The sequence below is a fragment of the Drosophila kikkawai genome, chromosome 3R (assembly GCF_030179895.1).
Source record: "Drosophila kikkawai strain 14028-0561.14 chromosome 3R, DkikHiC1v2, whole genome shotgun sequence".
Taxonomy (NCBI): Eukaryota; Metazoa; Arthropoda; class Insecta; order Diptera; family Drosophilidae; genus Drosophila; species Drosophila kikkawai.
The window spans coordinates 29604150-29624562 of NC_091731.1; the positions used below are offsets into that span (position 1 = coordinate 29604150).

Genomic DNA, 20413 nt, shown 5'->3' on the forward strand with positions numbered 1-20413 from the left:
CGTACGGTCACACTCAACAATTTTTAATAATAAACAAAACTTAATTGCTAAATACTTTATAATTATGAGCAATATCGTGCAATATATTGTTGTGCGCAGTGATTTACGTTCTGCGCTCAATTGGCCCATGGGTGCGGTTATCGCACAATGTTGCCACGCCACCGCCGCCGTAATGCATTTGAATTCGGAAGATACGGACACGGTTTCCTATTTACAGGATCTGGACAATATGCACAAAGTGGTCCTGGAGGTGAGTATTTATTAAATCCATTTACCAATACAGATGTTTAACTTAATTTCATTTCCAGGCCAAAGATGAGGCGGCTCTGGTGAAGCTCAGCGAGAAGTTGAAGGAGCACGATATTAAGCACAAGTTGTGGATTGAACAGCCCGAGAATATTCCCACCTGCATCGCCCTGAAGCCCTACGTCAAGGATAATGTCCACAAATATGTTAAGCATTTCAAGCTGCTGAAAGAGTAATGAAAATATCAATCATTCAACAGTAATTCTCAGGGTTCTAAGGCTCTTCTTATAGTCGTCCTTCATTAAGATTGTATCTCTACTACTTGCTTTGTCCTTCCATTAAAACTCTGTTAGTTACTTTTTTTTGTCCACTTTTATTCTTAAGTTTTTGTTTTTTAAATAGTTTTTCTCTTGTAAAAAATAGTTGGGTTCCTTCTTTAGCTTATGGTATTCGAAACTGCTGTAGAAATAGCTGTAGTAGATACAATTTATATATTAATAGGTAAATTAAAACTAAAATTAGAGGTTGCGACGTCGGGGATCCTGGTGGCAACCCGGAGCAATTTGGCACAGATGCAGATACAGATACAGATACAGTAGTTGGTGGATTATACAGTGTTTATGATTGTGTCTCTATGCAATGCGTGGGGCTCTGAGTAGGGCTATGTCGATGCCTAAGTTTAACAATAACAAGTTACTAAAATTAAGACCAAAGCGCTTAGGTTCGTCGGGATAGAGCGGGACCACGCCTTCTTCGCAGCCGTTGAGGGGGCGCTAATTAGTTTTTTGGCCGCGGATGCTGCAGTGCGTTGAGCTCGTCCTTGAGCCAGGCCTGCCAGGTTTCCTGCGAGGGGCGAGACAGAAGTTCAGCCGGGAAAGGCCGCAGTTGTTGGATGAGAAAAGTCAAAAGGGAGAGAGGCAGTCGGGAGGACCCATCACCAAAAAGCTAAGCCGGCATGAGCATAGCAGTGTGTGTGCGCGACTGTGTAAAGGATAATTCTGTGAGCAAGTGAGTGGGTGAGTGGGAAGCGTTAGGGACAGGGATAAAGATAGAAATGGAGTATGCTAATAGCATCTACTTTGGTGAACCGTTAGGAGCAGCAGCAGCAGCAGCGGCAGCCACTTGGCATTTGTTAACGCTAATTGCAAATGTCAACAGAGCGAAACAGATCCAGGACTCGCAGCGGAAATCGGAAATGCTTAACTAGTCGCCCTTGTCGGTGTGCCTGTGCCAGGGCCTCGGCCTGTGTGGGTGGGTGCGTGGGGTTAAAGTGTAAGAGTGTCTGTGTGAGTGTCCTGGAACGGGTCTGTTTGCTTTGGTGTGTGTGTTTTGTTTGCCATTTGCCATTTGCCGTTTGCCGGCATTTGCTGGCTGCCTGCCTCCTTTTCACTCATTGTTATGCAAATGATCCGGATATTCATCATATTCGTTTTCATTATCCTCCGCCTGCTCGTCCTCCTCCTCCTCCTCCTGCTCATAATCGCTGGCGTTGCTCTCCGGCTGCGTTACATCGGGCAAATAGTCCTTGTGCACGGGTGTCGAGATGATTGGCTCCTGTGTTAGGTGTTCGCGATAGCGAGAGTGTGTGCGTTTTGCCGGTTTTGTAGTGTGTTAGTGTAGTTGTGTGTGCGAAAGCAAAAGTTAGTTAGCCAAGTTGGACAACAACAAGAAGAAGATACTACCACTACTTTGTAGATTACGGGGATGCCAGGAGTGGCTCATGCAAAATACCAATGATCAACTTTCCGTCAGCCAATTGGGGGTTGGGCACAGAGAGAAAATAGGAGGTAAGTTACGACTTATAAACTTTATCAATAATTCTTATACGATCCTTAAGATGTTAACTATTTTATTAAGATGTGGCCTTATTTCCTATATTTCTCTCTCTGCAGGACGGGATAGGTTCTGTCGGATAGCTCTTTTTTTTATGGTAGTACGACGTATAACGCATGCTAACCTTTGGCGGCCGCCATCCACAGCCGGGCAGCGGCAGCCCGTCGGCACCGAGGGGACAGGGTGCGTCCAGGCCGGGCACACCCTGCTCGCCCTTGTCGCCGCGATCTCCTTTGCGTCCCCGCTTGCCGGGCGGACCGGCGTCCCCTCTGGAGCCCTGCTCCCCGCGCGGACCCTCCTGCCCGGGAATGCCATCGGTGCCCTGTGCAAGTGTATGTTTCGGGGTTTTTGACGGGGGTGTTTCAGGGGATTTAAGAGGTGTGTTTAAGAACGTTTCAGACAGGTGCATTGGGTAGTGAACGACGCCAACATAAAGGAGATTCGCATGCAAACAGAGAGAAAGAAAGAGGAGAGAGGTAAAAACAATAGAGAAAATACACAGATTATTTAAAATTAGCAACCACATGGAGCTGAAGAGGAGCTCTCTTCTACGGAAATGTCCCGAGGTGTCCTTGAAATGCTTACCGGCAGACCCGGGTCCCCGCGCTCTCCCTTGTGTCCGGTCTCGCCCTGAGCGCCCTGCGAATATAGAAAGAGATATCGGTTACAGCCACAGTGTTTTCGCAGTCGATGGATTTTCGGGGAAGTACCTTCATGCCATCCAAGCCCGGTGGTCCCTGCGGCGAGTGGAGAAAGCGAAAAAAGAGTGGAGAGAAAATGGGGAAAGCGTGTGGTTAGCAGAGCGGCATAAAGTGGGAACACCCTGCCTCGCAAATGAGTGTTTAAATTTTGTTGTTTAGTAAAAAACCATCACTTTATTGAAAATGCATAATTAATACGAAAATTATGTTAGTTTCGTTTAGCAATCATTTTACAATCTGTCATTCTGTGGCCTTGCCTTGTTTGCCTGCCTTGCTCGCCGCTTAACCGCGATTCGCACATGCTCGGGAGGGGCCAAGGCAAACAATTGTCGGGATTCGCATTGCGCTATTACGTTATTACGTTATTACTTTATCAATCGAATCATATGGAATTATACATTTGGAATGCACGCAGCAGCACAGATAAAAATATGGTATTGGGGTTCGTGATGGCATAATGCACTCGCACATCGACATTTAGTATATAGACATAAATACACGTAAATATATATCCTTGTATATATATATATATATATATAGATTTGCTTTATGTTTTATTATTTTTATTTCGTTTGCAAACTCTTCTTGTTTATGGGGTAATTAACAAATGTACACTTACAATTACGGTTAGCGGCTTATTAGGGGTTTTACCTTTTCGCTTGCTCTTCAATTATAGTTAGGTAATTAGGGGTTAATGTTAATGTTTAAGTTTAAGTTTCAATCGCGAAAACACAATTCATTATTCTAGCCTATGGATCGAGAGAGAGTTGAGTTCGTAGTTAGTGAGTGAAGGAATCTAGAGCGTACAGAGTAAGTATATTTATATATTTAGAGAGCAAGATGGTAAGAGAGAGGTGAAACAGCTAGAAAAATTAATAGTTAATTATATGATTAAATTCCATTCTTTATCGCAGCGTATGTACACGTTGGGTTGCTTGACATTTAGTGGATTAAATGAAAATTGACATGCAAATTGTTTGTGTATTCTGTTTTCCATTTGGGGATTATTACAACAACGAGACACATCTAATTGAAAACAAATTGACATATTCTTTGTGATTTTCGATGCCGTTTGCTGTTGGCTGTTCATGCAAACATTAAAGCTGCAAAAATTTTCCATTCCATTCCATTTTCGTTTTCATTTCCCCATTTGCATATTCAATAATTCCCATTGAATTTTTATGGGCTGCGGATTTGGAAATGCGCTGTCGACTGGGCAGTTCTATATACTTTTATTATCATATTTCCATGGCATTATTTCATTTGCATTGATTATGTTTGATTTTTGTCCCCTGCCTAGTTCGAGCACTCGCATTGAAAAATGTTAATTTACGCCTTCGATTCTTTATTATTTCTTGTATAAATAGAAATATTTGCGTTACTTTGTTTGAGATGTCCATGAAACCAATAGGATACATACTCGTGGTAAGATTATGTATTTATTATTGATATTTTTCGCATTTCGGGAGGGAGAGAGTAAGCCGACTCTGTCTTCTGTATAGTGTAACTTTAGCCTAACTAACTTCTGCTCTTTCTCAGGGTTTATTTAAGTTTTTAACACTGTAAAATATGCACAATTGGATGGGAGAGCTCTTTGTTGTGGATATACGCGAGTGAGATGCATTTCAATTGCCATTTGTTGTATGTATAAATCCGCTTAGTACGGCAGAAATAATTAAACAATATCTATGCGAACATTGAGAGAGATCCGAATCAAAATATCTTACAATTTCGTCTTGAAATTATCCATTAATTGGAACAATTCCTGGCTTAAGTACAACTTTACTGTGTCTCTTCTACTGGCTCTTGTGTTTCACATTGAAGCTTTGGCAATTATGCTTTGCATGAACGAGTACTATTCGAATATTCAGACAAAGCCCATGGACGGCACCTAAGACAATGCAAGCAAGCGGCAGGAGCAGGAGAAGGAGCGGAAGCTGCAGCTGGAGCGGAAGCAGAAAGTCAAGGATCATCTGATTATGTGGATAATTAAGCCAATCACCGCAAATTGTCAATGATAGCAACTCGGCTTCGACATAATCTATCAATTAGTGCTGTTTCGCACTCGTGGAAACCCTAGAAGACCCAGTGCTGCCACGTACCACGGTGCGTATGATTTATGCATTTTCTCCTGCTCCTGCTGCTGCTGCGACTGCTTCGCACAGAGCAGCGGCGAATGAAATGCAATTAAATTATTTGCATTGCATATTTGTTAGCTGGCTTACTAGTCAGAGTGTGTGAGTGGGGGTGTAGGGGGTGTGTGGGCTGTGTGGGGGAATGGCTCAAAGTGTGTTAGTTGATTCGATTGATTGACGTTTGTAAATACGCTCTGTAGACATATGTTTGTTTGCGCTACTTGTTTGTATACATAAATACTTATTTGACTCTTGGGGCATTTTAAATGATATGAATATTAATTTTTTTCTTCATGCGGGTGGAGGGTGTTTCGGTTTCGGTTTTAGGTTTATGTTTTATGGTTTCGGATTTCTGATTTCTGATTTCTGTTCTCTGCCGTGTGCAATTAATTGATTTGCTTACTCGGCACTGACATGCTGCTATTTCGTATTTGATTTTCTGTACATGGGTGCGTGTTTGTACAATTTGATATACATATACATAATATATATATATTTAGACGATAACTGAGCACATTTGACAAGCGTTGCGCGGCTTCGTAACTTTGAACATTTGTTTTGCTTTGATTAAATTTGTTTTCCTTTCCTCAAATGTCTGTTTGTGTGTCTGTGTTTTTGGGTGTTTTTTTAAGACTTTGCATTTGTGAGTGTTTCGGTGTGAGTGTGTGCGTGAGCCTAGGAATGTTTTCTTTTAGCTTTCAAGTCGCATTTTAGACTGGTTATTATTTAATAGAGACTGCCATTTAACTAGTATTAGTAGTCGCCCCACACCTGTTGCAAGTAAAAGAGAGAGAGAGAGATGAGAACACACAATTAGGTTAGTCAGAGGTTTAGTAACGAGATCCACACAAAAACGAAGGGGATTAATTCCGACTGGAGGTGAGGAGCGGGTAGCAAATTAAAAGCCAAACATGAAGGTATCCTGCGTTCAATTGAAATTTACCGGTATGCCAGCTTTTCCCGCGGGTCCCGAGGGTCCCGATTCGCCTCGCATGCCCATTGGACCCTGCAATTATATTCCATTATAATTACGGGCTAATCTTGACGGCGATTCAGCCACTTACCGGCAGGCCCATGGGTCCCTGATCTCCCTTGTGGCCCTTCTCGCCCTGCAACACATAGATAGAGATACACAGAGTTTGAGAAACTTATACGGGGAAATCAGTGCCCGCTTGGACTTGGGTTCTTACCGGATCCCCCTTGCGTCCGTCCAGACCGCGGTCTCCCTGGCTGCCGGTGTGTCCTGGCGGACCCATGGGTCCCGGAGGTCCTGGCGGTCCATATAGCTGCGGGGGAAATCACATCAGTTAGGATTAATCTTATGGGGTGGCTTCTGGTGGGCCAAAGGTGGTGGCTTGACTTACGTATTCGATGGTGGGCATGTGCGGGGCATCGGACATTCCGTCGTCCTGGCGACGGCGCATCTTGCGGTACTGAAAGGGATAATTATGGGGGTTATGGGTGCTCCAGATAGGATTAAATGAACAGTCAATATATTACGTCAACTGATTATTGTTTGGTTCGGCTTAAAAATAAACGAAAAGTCGTTTTTTGTACTCACCGAATCACCGCGATCTCCCTTGTCGCCTTTGACTCCCGGATATCCTGGTGGTCCGGGCAGACCCGGCGGTCCCATCAGTCCCGGCGGACCAATATCTCCGCGATCGCCCTTCTCACCGGGCGGACCCTGATATCCCGGCAATCCTGGCGGTCCCTCGATGCCCGGTTCACCCGGCAGTCCGTCCAATCCTCGCGGACCCAGAGATCCCGGCTCGCCTGGCTCTCCAGGCTCTCCCTTGCTGCCATCTCGTCCATCGCGTCCATCCTTGCCGGCCGTGCCAGGCGGTCCCGGTGGGCCTCGCAGTAGGGTTACCGGCGGATCGTCGTAGTCCTCGTCTAATTTGGTGCCACCAGGTCCGAATATCTGTGCGAGTTACACGCGGTTGCAAGGGTTGAAGGAGAGAGAAGATGCCAAATTTAGTGGGAAGATTAATTTATGCCACGTGGCACCGCCCGAGGCGTTGCACGCGCTTGTTCCACACGCTTTGATGGGGCAAAACAAAGGAGGCTATGGAAAAAGTTCTTCACCCGCAGGAGAGAGGGGTTCCACGGGGGTTGTACTCCGGAGGAAAGTGGACTGAATGGGGGTTGGACGGGAGGGGCTTGGAGGTGGTGCGGTGAGTCCCGGTGGTTGTGCTGGGCTTGAGCCGTGTGCCGCAGCGAAAGTCTTTTGTGCGCCACGAAATTGTGTTAAGTGCAAGTTGGAGCATCCGTGCCACCACCCACGCGGCATCCCCATTCCCCCAAAACCAGCCACACCTCCCCCGTTGAGACAATGCCTGCATAGAAAATCTTTAAAACCGAATCCGTAGACCCGTGGAACTCTGCAGCCAGTGCTGAGCATATTGACTTTTTTCCTAAGGAACTTCTGTGCATTCCATTCGGGATTATGTCCTTTACTAAATATTTTTCCTTTGACCAATTTATAGTAAATTAAATCTGTAAATTTATTTATCAATTTCAACTAACCCTTTGCTTAGATTTATTGTTTAATTAAGAGATGTTTTGAATTTGTTTGATTTGAAGAATTTTTTAGCACTGCATTAAAAACAATTGGTAAGCATTCAACTTATTTTCTCTATTTGGTTATGAAATCCTTTTCCTCTTTTTTTCGTTTTGATTTTTTTTTTGAAAAAGGACTTTGGCAGCACTGAGAGTGCGGGACCAAGAGAGCAAGTGAGTGCGAGAGTCGAAAATAAAGTCAAGTCAGCGGCAGCGACTTCTCTACGTGCTTCGAGTGCCTGTGTGAGTGCTTCTCCTTTGTGCGAGAGTGTGTGGGTGCTCTTTCGTCCTGCCATTGTGTGCTTTGGTACGTGTGTGTGCGTAAGTGAGCGAGTGCATAGCGAAAGACAATTAATTGTTTTTTTTCAGCAGTTTTTTTTCGGTTGGTTAATGTGTGCGCTGCGAGGCAAATTTCCAAGGCACTCACATCGAAGAACCCAAAAACGAATAAAGTCTAAAGTTTTGAACAGGGCTTAAATGGGCACACACTGCTCAAGGATGTGGCTTTTAAAGTCTTGCTTTATGTATATAAATATTTGTGTATGAATTCTATAAATAATGTATTTATCTGTAATTAGATTCCCCTTTTTTGTTTACTTCTTTTGAATATTATAAAGTTAATTAGAATGCCCATGTGTTCACGGTAATTAAAATTCAAATTGAATAATAGAAAAAAACACGTTTTCTGGCAGTGCACTGTATACGTTGGCAAATTACCAAAAGTTTAGCGATGTCGGGGGCGTGGGCTTTGCATTCAGACCGCAATGCAGCCAAACAAAAACCTCTATTAGGCAAAATGCTGAGCGTCATAAAAGGCAACTTCAGCAAAAACAACGAGTGCGGCGAATATGCTAAGGAGGAGCGCGCCTCGGCAAAAACTCGAATAAAGGATATAATGGGGCAAAACCATTTACACATGTGGCCCAGGCGAATAGAGACACTCGACTTTGAGTGGAATATTCAATAGCATTCCGGCAAATCGAGTTGGGAATAAGATGAGCCTCGGCTCGGCATTAAAGCTCCTCGACTTTCTGCTTGGAATTAAATGAAAGAGCTCTCCGAGCAGCAGTAAGGCCACATGGTTCAATCTGATTGAACGTATCCGCTTATCCCTTTGATTGCGATTACACCCGTATGGGCATCCTTTCCAGGGCATTATGCAATTGATCCTGTCTGTAGCTGTGTGTCTCTGCGCCTGCAAGTGTAATTTCCTTGCGGCATGCCCAGGCATGTGCAACAATTACATATCCTTGTGTCACAGGAAGTGGCGTACTTACAGTTATTAAAACCCGGCCAGAACAGCAGCAACAATAAGCACAACGGCATCAGCGAGAAGGCATAACAATGTAAGCGCTTAACGCACACTCGCACTCGCACGGATACGGACAGGATGTGGCTTGGCATATGCATAAGTTGCTGTTGTTGTAGGTCCTTTGGACAGACAAGGCGGCAGAGACAACGTAGGGGGAGCAGGAGAAGGAGGAGCCTACATAAGTCCTTGCCTCACCGCAAATGCACTTCCCAATTTCAACTTTTTCCCTCTTGGCATTTTCTTTGCGCCCGAGAGAGTCAGCTCATCGGTGCAGGCTAGTAGTTTTGCAGCCAGATTTGGCTATTTTCAGAAGATATCTTCAGCTATTTTAGAGGCTGTTTAATCAGAAAAAATATTTATTAAGTAATATTAGTTTTTTTTAACTTCCATCACATGAACTTTACATTTATTTTTGGCTATTTTTAATAGACAGACAGACAAGAGTTGGCAACACTTACAGCTCATCTGCATGCCGCTCCTGAGCAGGTGTGCTTGTGTCCTGTGTGCCAGAGGATGCCAGTTCCTGCGTCAGTTGGCGCTTTGTTAGCAACTTTTGCACATTGTTCGTAATGCGGAATGGGAATACAGCTATGGCTTCAGCTCCAGCTTCAGCTTTTGCTTCCCTTCTGGTCTGGCCATTTGTAGAGCAATTAAAGCGATTTGAATTAAAGCCAAAGCGCTTAACGTTTGCCTTCTGCCGTAATTAAGGGACACTTTGAGGGCTTACGTGTCCACATTTCCTCCCCAATGATAAACACGAGTCCCCTTCCAAGGAACTGGGAGGAAGCCTACGCAAGCGGGCAGGTTTAAAGGCTTTTAAAGGCCACTGCCGGGAGGATGCGATAAATAACATAAATAAAAGATACAAAGATACAGCTACAGATGCAGACGGCGAGCAAGTGAATTGGGCAAATGTTTGTTGGGCTCGCAAGGACGATTGTTGGCGCAGCTGCCTAACTACGATAAAAAAAAAGAGAAAAACTCTGCCTTTTCGGCAGCCCAAATCCCAATCAGATTGCGGAGGCCCAAGTGTGTGCCAGTGTGTGTAAGTGTGTGTGTGCAAGGAAATCCATTAGAATGTATCAATATTTGTGCGAGCGAGCGCCTCGGGTTGAATTTAATTTTCAAAGTATCCAAACACAGTCCCACACGACACACCAGCCCCAAGGCGGTGTGTGAATGCGAATGCGGGTGTCGCTGTGTTTGTAGGGACTCTCTCTTAAATTATGCGTAAATATTGAAAATATTTGGGCAAACGCTTTTCAATTTAACGCACAAATGACGAAGCAAATGAGTTTTTCGACTGGGTTGCATACTTTTTGGAGCACCTTTTTTGCGATTTTAGTTCGTCCTGGGCAATGTAATTGTAAATTAATTGCATTCGTCCTTCTGTTTTTCCGGGATTCCGCTCGGTATGCGTCCGGCGTAGTTGCCATTTAAAGCTGCCTCGCAGGCAGGGTCGGGAAAACCGAGGAAAACCTGGTGGGGAGAGGGAAAACAGACAAATGGCCGCACGTAAACGCGTTAAATTGAAAATCATTTTGATCTCGACGCGACCTTTGGCGAATGTCGCTGGCGAGGGGAGCTGGTCCTGGTCCTCGAGAATGACCTAGGAGAGGAGGAGGTCGTCCTGGAGGTGGAGGCCACTTCAAGTACAGCATCTGCCGCCGTGCTCCCTGCGTGCGCGCATATTTTTCACAATTTTTCATTTTCCCCGGCACATTTTCCTCTTTTGAAATTCCATATTTTTCTCGGGTCATAACAACAGCTCCGCGGAAAGGCGGAAAAAAGCGCACCCACCCCCGCCCGCCTTCGATTCGGATTCCGCCTGAGGTGAAAGTTTTGCAGCCCATTTCCGGCTTTCTCTCTCACACACACATACACTCAGCCGAAATCCCGGCACTTCATGGCGTGTAATGCGCGGCGCGTTCGCCGCAAAAGTTTACGAAACATTCTTTGCAAGTACGCGAGCGCATTAAATTCGTAATATGTTCCGCCTCGCATTGATACAGAGTACAATGGGCCATTCCGGTCATAAAAAGGGCGGGACTATAAACAATCTGAGAATGTTTTCGTTACGCAACTTGCATGTGCCACCAGGAAGGAGAGGAAGTTGTACGAAAACCATATCAGATGCAGTATAAATATGATTAAAATTTGAAATTTCAGAACTTCTAACTCTCTTTTCATAAAAATGGAATTTTCAGAATTTAATTTAGGAATACGAAAGAGTAATTTTAACCTTAGAACTCTCTTCCCACAGAGATGGCAACTTCTAAATTGAAATGGAAATACCCAAGAGTTACTTTAACCTTAGAATGTGCACAATTTATGGTTTTAAAACCACTGTCCTTGCTAAGGAGAAGGAAACAAGTCAAGTTGCGTTGTAAAAATTTCGCGTGATTTCGTTTCGCCCTCAACAATGTAGCTGCGGTTGCTACTCCGTCTGCCGTGATATTGTAATATGTATGAAATTCGGAAGTATTTAGGGAAATCGTTGTTAAAGATTTCGTCGTTTTGGCTTCCTCAAGGAGCCAGGTTTCGCATCAATGCCAAGATGGCAGCAGTTGGCATTTGTGCGGTTGGTTGTTGGTTTTTAGGTTGGCAAAGCGCGTTCGTTTCGTATAATTTTGCTACTTTTGCATGCACAACCCCCCCCTTCCGGATCCGGATTCTCCATTTTCCGTTTCCCATTTCACCGAGGTTCAAGCTCCCCCGGAAAACATTCTCCCTTCCCCCAGCCAGAGCTTCCCTGGGTTGTTGGCAACCTCAGACCCACGTCAATGTAACACGCGTGCCTATAAATTTCTATGAGACTGGCTAACTGGATGGGGGGGTTTGGCTCAAAAAGGGTGGGGCTTGCGGGATGGTTGGGGTCACGGCATTGTCGCCAAGTTGGCGTGGGTGTCCCGGAGCCTGGATTTCTTTATTCAATCGTTTTTGTGACTCCCACAGCGCTCTCATCATCGGCGGCCATAAAATAAAAGTTACGCACACCCTTGGGGCCAGGACATTACGCACTCCCTTCGCCCAACTCCAATCCAACCCCTAGTACACACGCATGTGTGTGTCCTGCGGCGTGTTTTCAATGCTTGACCGATTTTTTGCCCGCACATTCAATATAAGATATATGGGCGATGACCGCAAATAATTGCCGCAGTCGAGGAAAATTGGAAAATTGCGCACAAAAAAAAAGCGTCCTCTTCGTTGTTGTTGCCGGAGGGGCAAATTTGCATGCTGCGCACTTTTCAATGAACAATGATGTAACATTGTTGGCCATTTCGTGGCGCTTATCAAACAAAGACGCCAAGTCGTCTCCACTCAAGCTGAAGCAATGAAAATCCAGGATCCTGAAGCCAGGACTCCGTGCTTCGTTCTCCGTGCTCCGTGGTGGTGGAAGTGCTAAGCTTATTGCGTCGTTTAGGCAACACCCGTCACCCCGCCAGCGAATTGGCCAAAACGATGAACCCTTTGAGTGGCAGACATGAGATACATTCGAGAAAACACACACACACTCAGATACACACACAGGGAGGGTCCTGCCGCATTTGGATTTCCGTGTAAGCAACCTTAAGTCTTTGATTTGCGTCAAGCTCTCGGTCGTCCCATCGCAGTTGAGGAGTTCCTGGGATCGCATTTCCTTCGAGGGCGAGACCGTGTGACGTGTAGCGAATTGACAAGTTTTTTGCGACTTTCGCAATTTTTATGACTCCATTTACTTAGACGCAGGCGGTGCGGGAAAACTTTTCCGTGATAAGGCAAGCGCATCCGAGCGGGGCTCTGGGAAATTTATGCTGATGTGAAGGGCTCGAAAGACAACAAACTTGACATGGGCCCCGACTGAGCAACGATTGTAAAATACATTAGCATAAATTTGACATAAACGCTTCACAAACAGTTTCTTTGGGCCGAGATTGCAGCGTCCCTTGTACATCGCCGTCACCGTCACCGTCGCCCCCCCAACGACTTTGCGTTTCAACTTTATTAAACCGAAATATAGATGCGGAAAGTGCAAATTTCCAACTCGCAGCGGTGGATAAATAGAAAATTCCACTCGTCACACCCAGTTGGAAATTAATTTAAATTTTTAATATGATGCCCGGTCGTAAATTTCATGTTTGCCGCGGCCGTCATGCGGGCAAAAATCATGTTAATACCCTGCAGCCGGGAAGTACTTGTACTTTTTAGGTAAGAAATTTGGTAAAATGTTGTCTTGAGAAATACCTTTGAAAGTATCTATTGTATTGCTTTGACGAAGATAGTTTAAGGTTAAGGAAACTTAAGAATCTTGGTAAGACCGCTTCATAGAGAGTAAATCTTAATAGAAACTGCCAGCAAATCTTTTAAATATTTCATGTAAAAGCACATTTCTTCTTAAACAGATTTAAAGCCCTTCAGAAATCCAGATAAATGAACCAAGTTCGTTTTATAATTTTTTTGACAGCTGACTTAGTTTGATTTTTGTCACTGGGCTTAGTGCTTCCAGAGATTACATCTGGCGCGACGGAATGTAGGGCAAAGTACCATCGACTCCTTTCAACTCACTACGCCCAAAATTCAAATTCATTTCATATGCCAGCCCGTCATCAACCTATTCTGCCGCCCCTGGAATGTGGCAATCCATATGAGTATTTTATTCTGACGAGGCGACGAAAATAACATGTCAAATTTATAATGCCAGCAATTGCGTTATGCCTTTTTTTATGACGCCGACGGCTAGGCAATAACCCCAAAAAAAAGGAGGAAAAACGGGGAATGGTCTTAGCCAGAAACAGATGCTGTTGGCGAGAAACGGATAAATGTTTTCGAAAATAGCTCTAGCCGGCAATTCGGCGCTTTTTACGATTTGCCGAACTAATTATGGCAACTTCCCCACTGAGCTAATTTCGAGATGCAGCGTTCTTTCCTTTTTTTTCCCACCAATCCCCGCCTCATTATCGTTATTACCCTACGACATCGCACTGGGGGTTCCGCGTTCGAGAGCTCCAAGAGTTCGGGACAAATCGAAGAGAAAATCAACTTGCTGCCTCGCAGGCGTCACGTTTCCACCAAAGATGACGGCAATTGTTGCAAATAATTTGTTATGCCTTGCATGGCCCGCGGTACCGTGAATATGGGTGCGAATATAGATATTTCTGATGCTGCTGCTGCCGCCGCCGCCGCTGTTTTGTTTGTTGGCCAAAGTTTTGTTTGTTTGCAAAGCAGAAGGCCCACGGGGGCCAAAAGCAAGGAGCCGCAGCCGCCGCCAGAGTCTGCCGTTTCTTATGACTTTCATTTGTTTTGACATCACGTTGCTGCAGTGGCTTTTTTCTGCAGGGAAATTTCAGTTGGAATAATCGGCAGCCTAAAAAGAAAGGCCACCGTCTGGCGGAAAGATCGAAAAGTTCTGTGGAATGTCTATAAACTTCCTCCTTCCTGCAAAAATATTTATTTTCCTTGAATTTCAGGTTAAGCCTGAATGCATTTCTTGCTATTGGACTTTTTAGTGAACAAACTTGTGAAGTTATTTAATTGATTTTAATATACAAATTCCTTTTTGAATAGCTGGATTTTGTGGCAGACTGAATGTAGTGCAGGCATTTTGTTTTCATATTTATTTTATATTTCTACATTTGTTGGAATTTCTTTTAAGAAATATGTGAACTTTGTTAGTTGCCCATAAAGGCTAAGAAGCTTGAGTATGTTCTCAATTAGTTGTTTATCTTAAATTTGTAAAAGGTTAAAATGCTTCAGTTATAGGTTACAATCATTGTAACTGCCCTCGCTGGGTGGGAAAGGAAATCCATGGACAAACTCATAAAAGAAATGCTGCACGTTGCCAGTGTTTCGGTTTTGTGTTTTTCTGTTTGTTGTTTCGCTGCTGGGCGTATTGAAGGAAGTCGGCTTGCCTGTTTCTTTTGGCATTACGCGTTATTACAACAACAGGCAGCAGCAGCAGCAGGAGCAGCAGCAGCAGCAGCACGGCTGCCATGACTTTGACTTTGCAGCACAATAATCAGAATGTTTTTCCTATACTCTCTCCCTCCCCCTGAGATCCCCAGCCCTTCCTGGGCTACGTGGAAATGGGCAAAATGCGCAAATGTTTGCGCGCTGGTTGAGCAGCATAATATATATGTACACACGCATATCAATATGGCCAGCGGAATCCTAAGAAACGGAGCTCATCCAGGCAGCTTCGCTGGCGGCGCTTATGCATTTTTCATGGCGCACACAAACACGTGCTGGGGGCCCGGCTACATATTCATATATGCGCAAAAAAAGAAAGAAGGGAAATCCAAATGAAAATTCCAACCCCCGGCAGCGGACTGCCACCCATATCGTGCATCCATCAACACGTCAGAGGGCGGCAACAGCTGCCGACACTCGGAGTGCCAATAAAAATGTTAAGTATCTTCGCACTGTTGACATTCCGCCGGAGCAGGCCCATAACGCGTAGATATACCAAGATAGATGCCTCCGATATGTAGCAAGACTCCCATAAATTAAGCCCGAGATTAGAGCGCGAAAATATTTTTGACAACTTGAATGGGCTTTGGCATAGTTTCGTGTCTGGGGCGGAGCCAGTTATGTTCATTTGTCTTTTGTTTTTCGGAAATCATAAAATACTGTACTTTAGACTCTTTAAAGACCCTAATCCCTATGGGAAAAGTGTACTATTTTCTTTGGCTTATTTCATGTTTAGTTTTCCTGTTCTTTAGGATTTCTGTTGACAACACTGATCACTTTTGGCGCACATCTCCTTGGCTGCTTGTCACAGCCTCGCTCCACGGCCCAGGATACCTGCTGTAATGAGTTAAGTAGCACGTTCCCGGAGTCGTGTAAACATGCTCGTTACACAGACTGCCAACATGCAGGTGAGCCCATGCGGAAGGATAAGTTTGGGTCCCTTACACGGAATATATATGCATGTGTTGTAGGTATATACACTGGGGCCCTCGGGGCGTAGTACTATATTTACAGATTAGCATAAAATTAACGCACACGCGCCCACGCATTTGTACAAAAGTAATTTACATGATAATACACTCTTGTTTCCGAACTCAATTTACAGCCAACGCTGTCGAGTTTCTAATTAAAAATCGAGTGGAATCAGGTATTTTTTTTCTGGTCTCTTTTCAACTCACCCGCTTGCCGCGTTTGCCGCGCGGTCCTTTCTCGCCAGGCGGTCCGGCGGGTCCAATGGGTCCCTCCTCGCCCCGCACTCCAGGCTCTCCGGGCGGACCTGTGGAAAATGTTAATTTCAGCGAGCCGCTTCTAGTGACAGATTTCAAAATGCGAGCAAACAATGCCACGGATATACAGATACTCCAATGGACAGAGAGAAAAAATTCGATGGGTTATTATTTTAAACAAGAAAAAGAAGAAAGCTTTTATATTAAAGTAATTGAAATTAAACAATATCAAATATCATATAATTAACTTTAATATATTTCATATTCCAATCTTAAAAAACCTTTTGAGCTTACCTTTTATCTCTTTATAAACTTTCTTATTGAAACCTAAATTAGGTAATTTTCTACTCTCAGAAACCTTGCAACTTGGCCTTATTTTACTAAAAACCTTCTTTCTTTATTATAAATTCCAAGTTCTACCATATCTTTGCTAATTGTTCTCGCTGTGCAGATACTCAACTGTTCAGATATTCAGATATTCAGATGCACAGATACAGATACGCCCGCAAGTGTTGTCCAAACAGTGGGCGTGGACCTCTGTAATTATAGAGCAACGAGCGCTCAATGAAGCCCCCGAGCCCGCCTCCACCGCTGTATTTGTTGGTTTTGGTCAGCAATTTGTTCAACTGGTTGATGATAAGGGACAGACAGCCTCTTGATGGGTTAACGATGGCCGGGGCTTAGTTGGGAATGCAAATTGTTTATTTGCCGGAGAATAAAGCACAATGGATTCACAGTGGTTGGCAATCGATGGTAAATAGTTCAAGGCCCTGCGGTTAGTCACACAGCTCCTCCTGTCCCTCCTATGCTAATGACAGCAACGACTTGACCCACTTACGGAATTTATACTATATATGTACCTAGAGCAGAGTCCCCTTTCACGACTCGAGGGAATGGAATTGGAATGCAAACAGATGCGGAATAACAATTTAATATGCATAAGCTGCACTTTCGCTGGCAGCTGCAAGCGCTGACTTTATTTATGCCTTCAAGGATGCCCGATGAACTGGGGCGGAAGTGAAATCCGGAATCCGGAATCTGAGTGTGTGTACTTAGAAAATAAAGCTACGGCTCCGTTCCCCTCTCAAATCCAATTTGTGCTCATCATCATCCGCCTCGAAATTGGCCGGGAATTCACCGCTTCGTGGCAGCTTTCAATCCCGCTAAACGCTTGCTCTTCACTCAATTTGCGTGCTTTGTCCCTAAGCCGGGACGTCGAAGTGGCTCATAAATCCATCAGCGTTAAATTGACTTTTGGCCCACTGTGCGGCCGACGTCCAACCTGTTTAGTTAGAATAATGAGAAATTGCGTTTTTTTTTCGGTTTTGTTTTGGCTTGTTTGCCATGGCCATTAAATGAGCCAACAAGGACTCCAAGGGCCAGGAGGAGAGTGGTTCTAGGCCTGGGGAAGGGGCCTGGTATCATAGATAAATCCAATTGTGCGGCTTGTCAAAACGGGCCAGGGCCTGTGTGTGTGTGGTGTGCGTTTTGCGAAAAGATATAGAAAATTTATTAAGTTCGTAAAATTGCGTTTCACGTAGACGACCTCGTCCTGCGGAGAGCATAAATTTGCCGGCCTGCCAGGACAGATCCTGTGATGTCGGCTCCCATTTGTTTATAAAGCATTTGTCCGGAGTATCCAGCGAGCTTCCGCTAGAGGTGAGCGAATTTCCAACAGGTTAAGCACGTTTCACGATTTGCCATAAAAGTCTCAAAAGAAACTTGGACACTAAAAGTTCAAGATTTCAGCTGTCAAGAGTTAAGTATATATGCACTGCTGAGGCCATGAAAACTATCGTTAAATTGAACGCAGAAACTGAGACTCCGTGACACGCTCTCCCCTTTAACTTGCACTCGTTCACTGTCTGGTCTGTGGTTTTCTATTTATGGTTGCATAATTTACCGTTAAGCATTTTAGGGCGACAATTGCAATACAGAATAAAAACTATATACAGCAGACACCAGGCAACGTAAAGTGGATGGAGGATTTATAGTGTCCAGCAGCCAGGATATTGGATTGCCGGCCAGCTTACTGTTTATTTTGCTGGCTGGCCTATGGCCACTCGCCCTGTTGGCAGATGAAATGCAAAAGATAAGTTTTAATTTCATAGAACGGAAGCTGCCCGAAGACGCAATGCAATCAACCAAAAACCAAATGAAATGAAATTCAAATAAATCATGAAATAAATTGAATTTTTTGATATTACAGCTGGTGCTGGCTTTGTTTTTGCTGTCCTCCAGCCGGGATTGTGCTGAGATTTTCAAATCTCTCTCTCATTCTGGTGGACCGGCATTTTCCGTCGGACAACCGATTGGTCATGGCTGCCAAGCCCACACAACACAACAGAACACATAAAGAAAGCCCTGGGCAGCTTAACTAATTACGTGCCCGATAAGATAAGCCGTCGAGACCAGACGCAGGGAATCCCGGATACAAATGACGTTCCATTTATTCAAATCAAGCCCAAAACGATGTCCCCAGAGCTGCTTCTTGTCGCTGAATTTGGGGAAAAAATAAATTGCAATTTCATGTCCATCAACGCATCAGAGATTCGGCGGGGGAATGGTCACAGCATCCAACATCTCTCTGCGGAAGTAATCGAATGCATCGGCATCAGCAACTCTAGTTGCAACTGCAACTGGCGACAGATATCGCAGCTGTAGATCTTGTACACTCAGAGAATAAAGCAAGCATGAAAGCTAACTTCGGGAAGCCAAAGTTTGTATACCCCATCAGTTCGCAATTGGATTAATATAATAAAATTGATAAAAATATTGCATATTTTTATATTAATAAATTAGGATTTGACTTGGGGAAACTTAAAACCTTAAGTTCCATTTCAAAAGAATTTTCAAGTGTATCTTCAGCGCCGAAAGAAGTGCAGATACAATGGGCAGCCACACGAGCAGCGTCATCGCAATCGCACAATCAGTTGGGATGCAACCGTGATGCCAGGCACTGATAAGTCAAGAGGCGCAGGATGGTGTGGGGATGGGGCGGAAGGTCACGAGGGAAACAAGGGAGGGGTCCAAGAGGAGGGCCCTCGTAATGATGCGGGTTGCACATACCGCAGAAAAGCGCTTAATTGATGGCGCTGCTCGCCGGCCTAACGAACGGTCAAATGCACCAGGGGTATTCAATCAAGGAGCACTTCATTTAAGGGAATGAAAATAAATCGTAAATTTAGCAGTTGGCCAAACGAGGAATAGTTGGTGACTGTCAAAGCAATTCAACTCCTTTATCCATTTCGAATCTGCTTGGAAATACCTATTAAATAAACATTATTTCCCTCATAAAATCGTCAATTCAAGCTTCAAGAAATAAATTAAATTAAAATTTAATTCCCGAAGATCATTAACACCATTAAACTGGCAGTTTGGTGAATGGGTAATCAACGCTATGGCAAGCGTAATTCCGAGTGGGCGTAATTCTAAGCCATAAAAAAGAAATTATTTAAAGGAAAATTGAATTAAAATTCTATTCCCCCAATAAAATCTCAACCACGGATCATCAACGCCATTAATCCGCAATCCATCAATTGGTCAAAGGAGTTTCCACTGTCGCCCTCGACTTTTATTGGTGACCATCAATCCATCTACTATATCCATCAGTCCCAGCCCCGGCCTATTGCCCATTTATTGCGACCACTGAGTGCCCCTAGTAAAATACTAAAACAATAGTACAAGCTGTCCCACTGAGGTCGGGCTCTATCCATCCTAACCCATCCCATCCCAAACCATTCCCCGCTGTGGTGTTGTACTACTCTCGATGGTAGTCATGCTAATGAGCCGCTAAAAGCAACATAAATGACATAAAGTTGCATTTTTACGACTGCGGCCAGTGTTGGGGGTTCTTGGGGTCTACAAATTTTTACGAGAATTGCTGGATTTGTATTGGATTCTCGGGCGCGTTTCAACTATTTTGGAACGGCATGTTTTTTGGGCTATTTTCGTGTATTAAATTCGAATAAAGTGCAGAAATGTGTTGGGGCCGGCTCATAAAACCCGGGGCGAACTCCAATAAATGGAAATTCTATTGTTGTTTGTGGGCGTGCCATTTGAGGAGGCGTGGCCCGGATGGGCGGGTGCCGAACTCCCGACATTTTTGTGCGCATTTAATTGACGCTGAAGTCCGAACGAGGCGGACGAACAACAAAGGTCGTGAATGTTATCGCCAAAATGCAGCCAAATGAAATTAGAAAATTTCCAAATATGGCCCGGGTTATGCAATAAAATATTTAAAAAATGTGTGATCCCATCAAAAAGAATAAAATCGGGGAAATGCACGCTGCCACTCCGATTTCCATTTAACGAGCCGGCCAAAAATAAAAGGCCTGTAGCAAATCAAAGGCCAAACTAATGGCACCCAGCGCTAGTCAATGACTCAATTAGATGAGGATAAGGATGGGGGCCGATGCGCTGGTGTTTCTGTTGGTGAGAGCATTCCCAGAT

General features: G+C 44.4%; 2 protein-coding genes across 16 annotated transcripts in view; one reads left to right on the top strand and one right to left on the bottom strand.

The window, feature by feature from the left end:
• On the top strand, positions 1–608 carry LOC108077710 (putative peptidyl-tRNA hydrolase PTRHD1). Its single transcript, XM_017171160.2, has 2 exons — positions 1–250; positions 309–608. The coding sequence occupies exons 1-2, from the start codon at positions 65–67 to the stop codon at positions 480–482; spliced, it is 360 nt and encodes a 119-aa protein (XP_017026649.1). The 5' UTR covers positions 1–64; the 3' UTR covers positions 483–608.
• Positions 609–611: 3 nt separating this feature from the next.
• The window catches only part of LOC108077708 (collagen alpha chain CG42342), a 73066-nt gene continuing 53264 nt past the window's right edge, over positions 612–20413 (bottom strand). For 3 of the 15 annotated variants that reach the window (XM_017171149.3, XM_017171147.3, XM_017171159.3), the window contains 10 exons: positions 15914–16011; positions 6477–6839; positions 6280–6348; positions 6106–6201; positions 5980–6024; positions 5859–5921; positions 2790–2816; positions 2665–2718; positions 2204–2401; positions 612–1800 (listed from right to left, as the gene is read on the bottom strand). In XM_017171149.3, coding sequence (XP_017026638.1) covers positions 1633–1800; positions 2204–2401; positions 2665–2718; positions 2790–2816; positions 5859–5921; positions 5980–6024; positions 6106–6201; positions 6280–6348; positions 6477–6839; positions 15914–16011 — 1181 coding nt within the window. In that variant the 3' untranslated portion in view covers positions 612–1632. Of the gene's footprint in view, positions 1801–2203; positions 2402–2664; positions 2719–2789; positions 2817–2873; positions 5687–5858; positions 5922–5979; positions 6025–6105; positions 6202–6279; positions 6349–6476; positions 6840–15913; positions 16012–20413 lie in introns of those variants that run through there. The other 12 variants (XM_017171155.3, XM_017171154.3, XM_070286629.1 and 9 more) reach the window with 7 other exon arrangements.

Bases quoted from the DNA above. Each gene is read 5' to 3' on its own strand.
- LOC108077710 (XM_017171160.2), top strand. From the start codon at position 65: ATGAGCAATATCGTGCAATATATTGTTGTGCGCAGTGATTTACGTTCT. The intron at 251-308 runs GTGAGTATTTAT...TTTCATTTCCAG, and splicing joins TGCACAAAGTGGTCCTGGAG to GCCAAAGATGAGGCGGCTCT.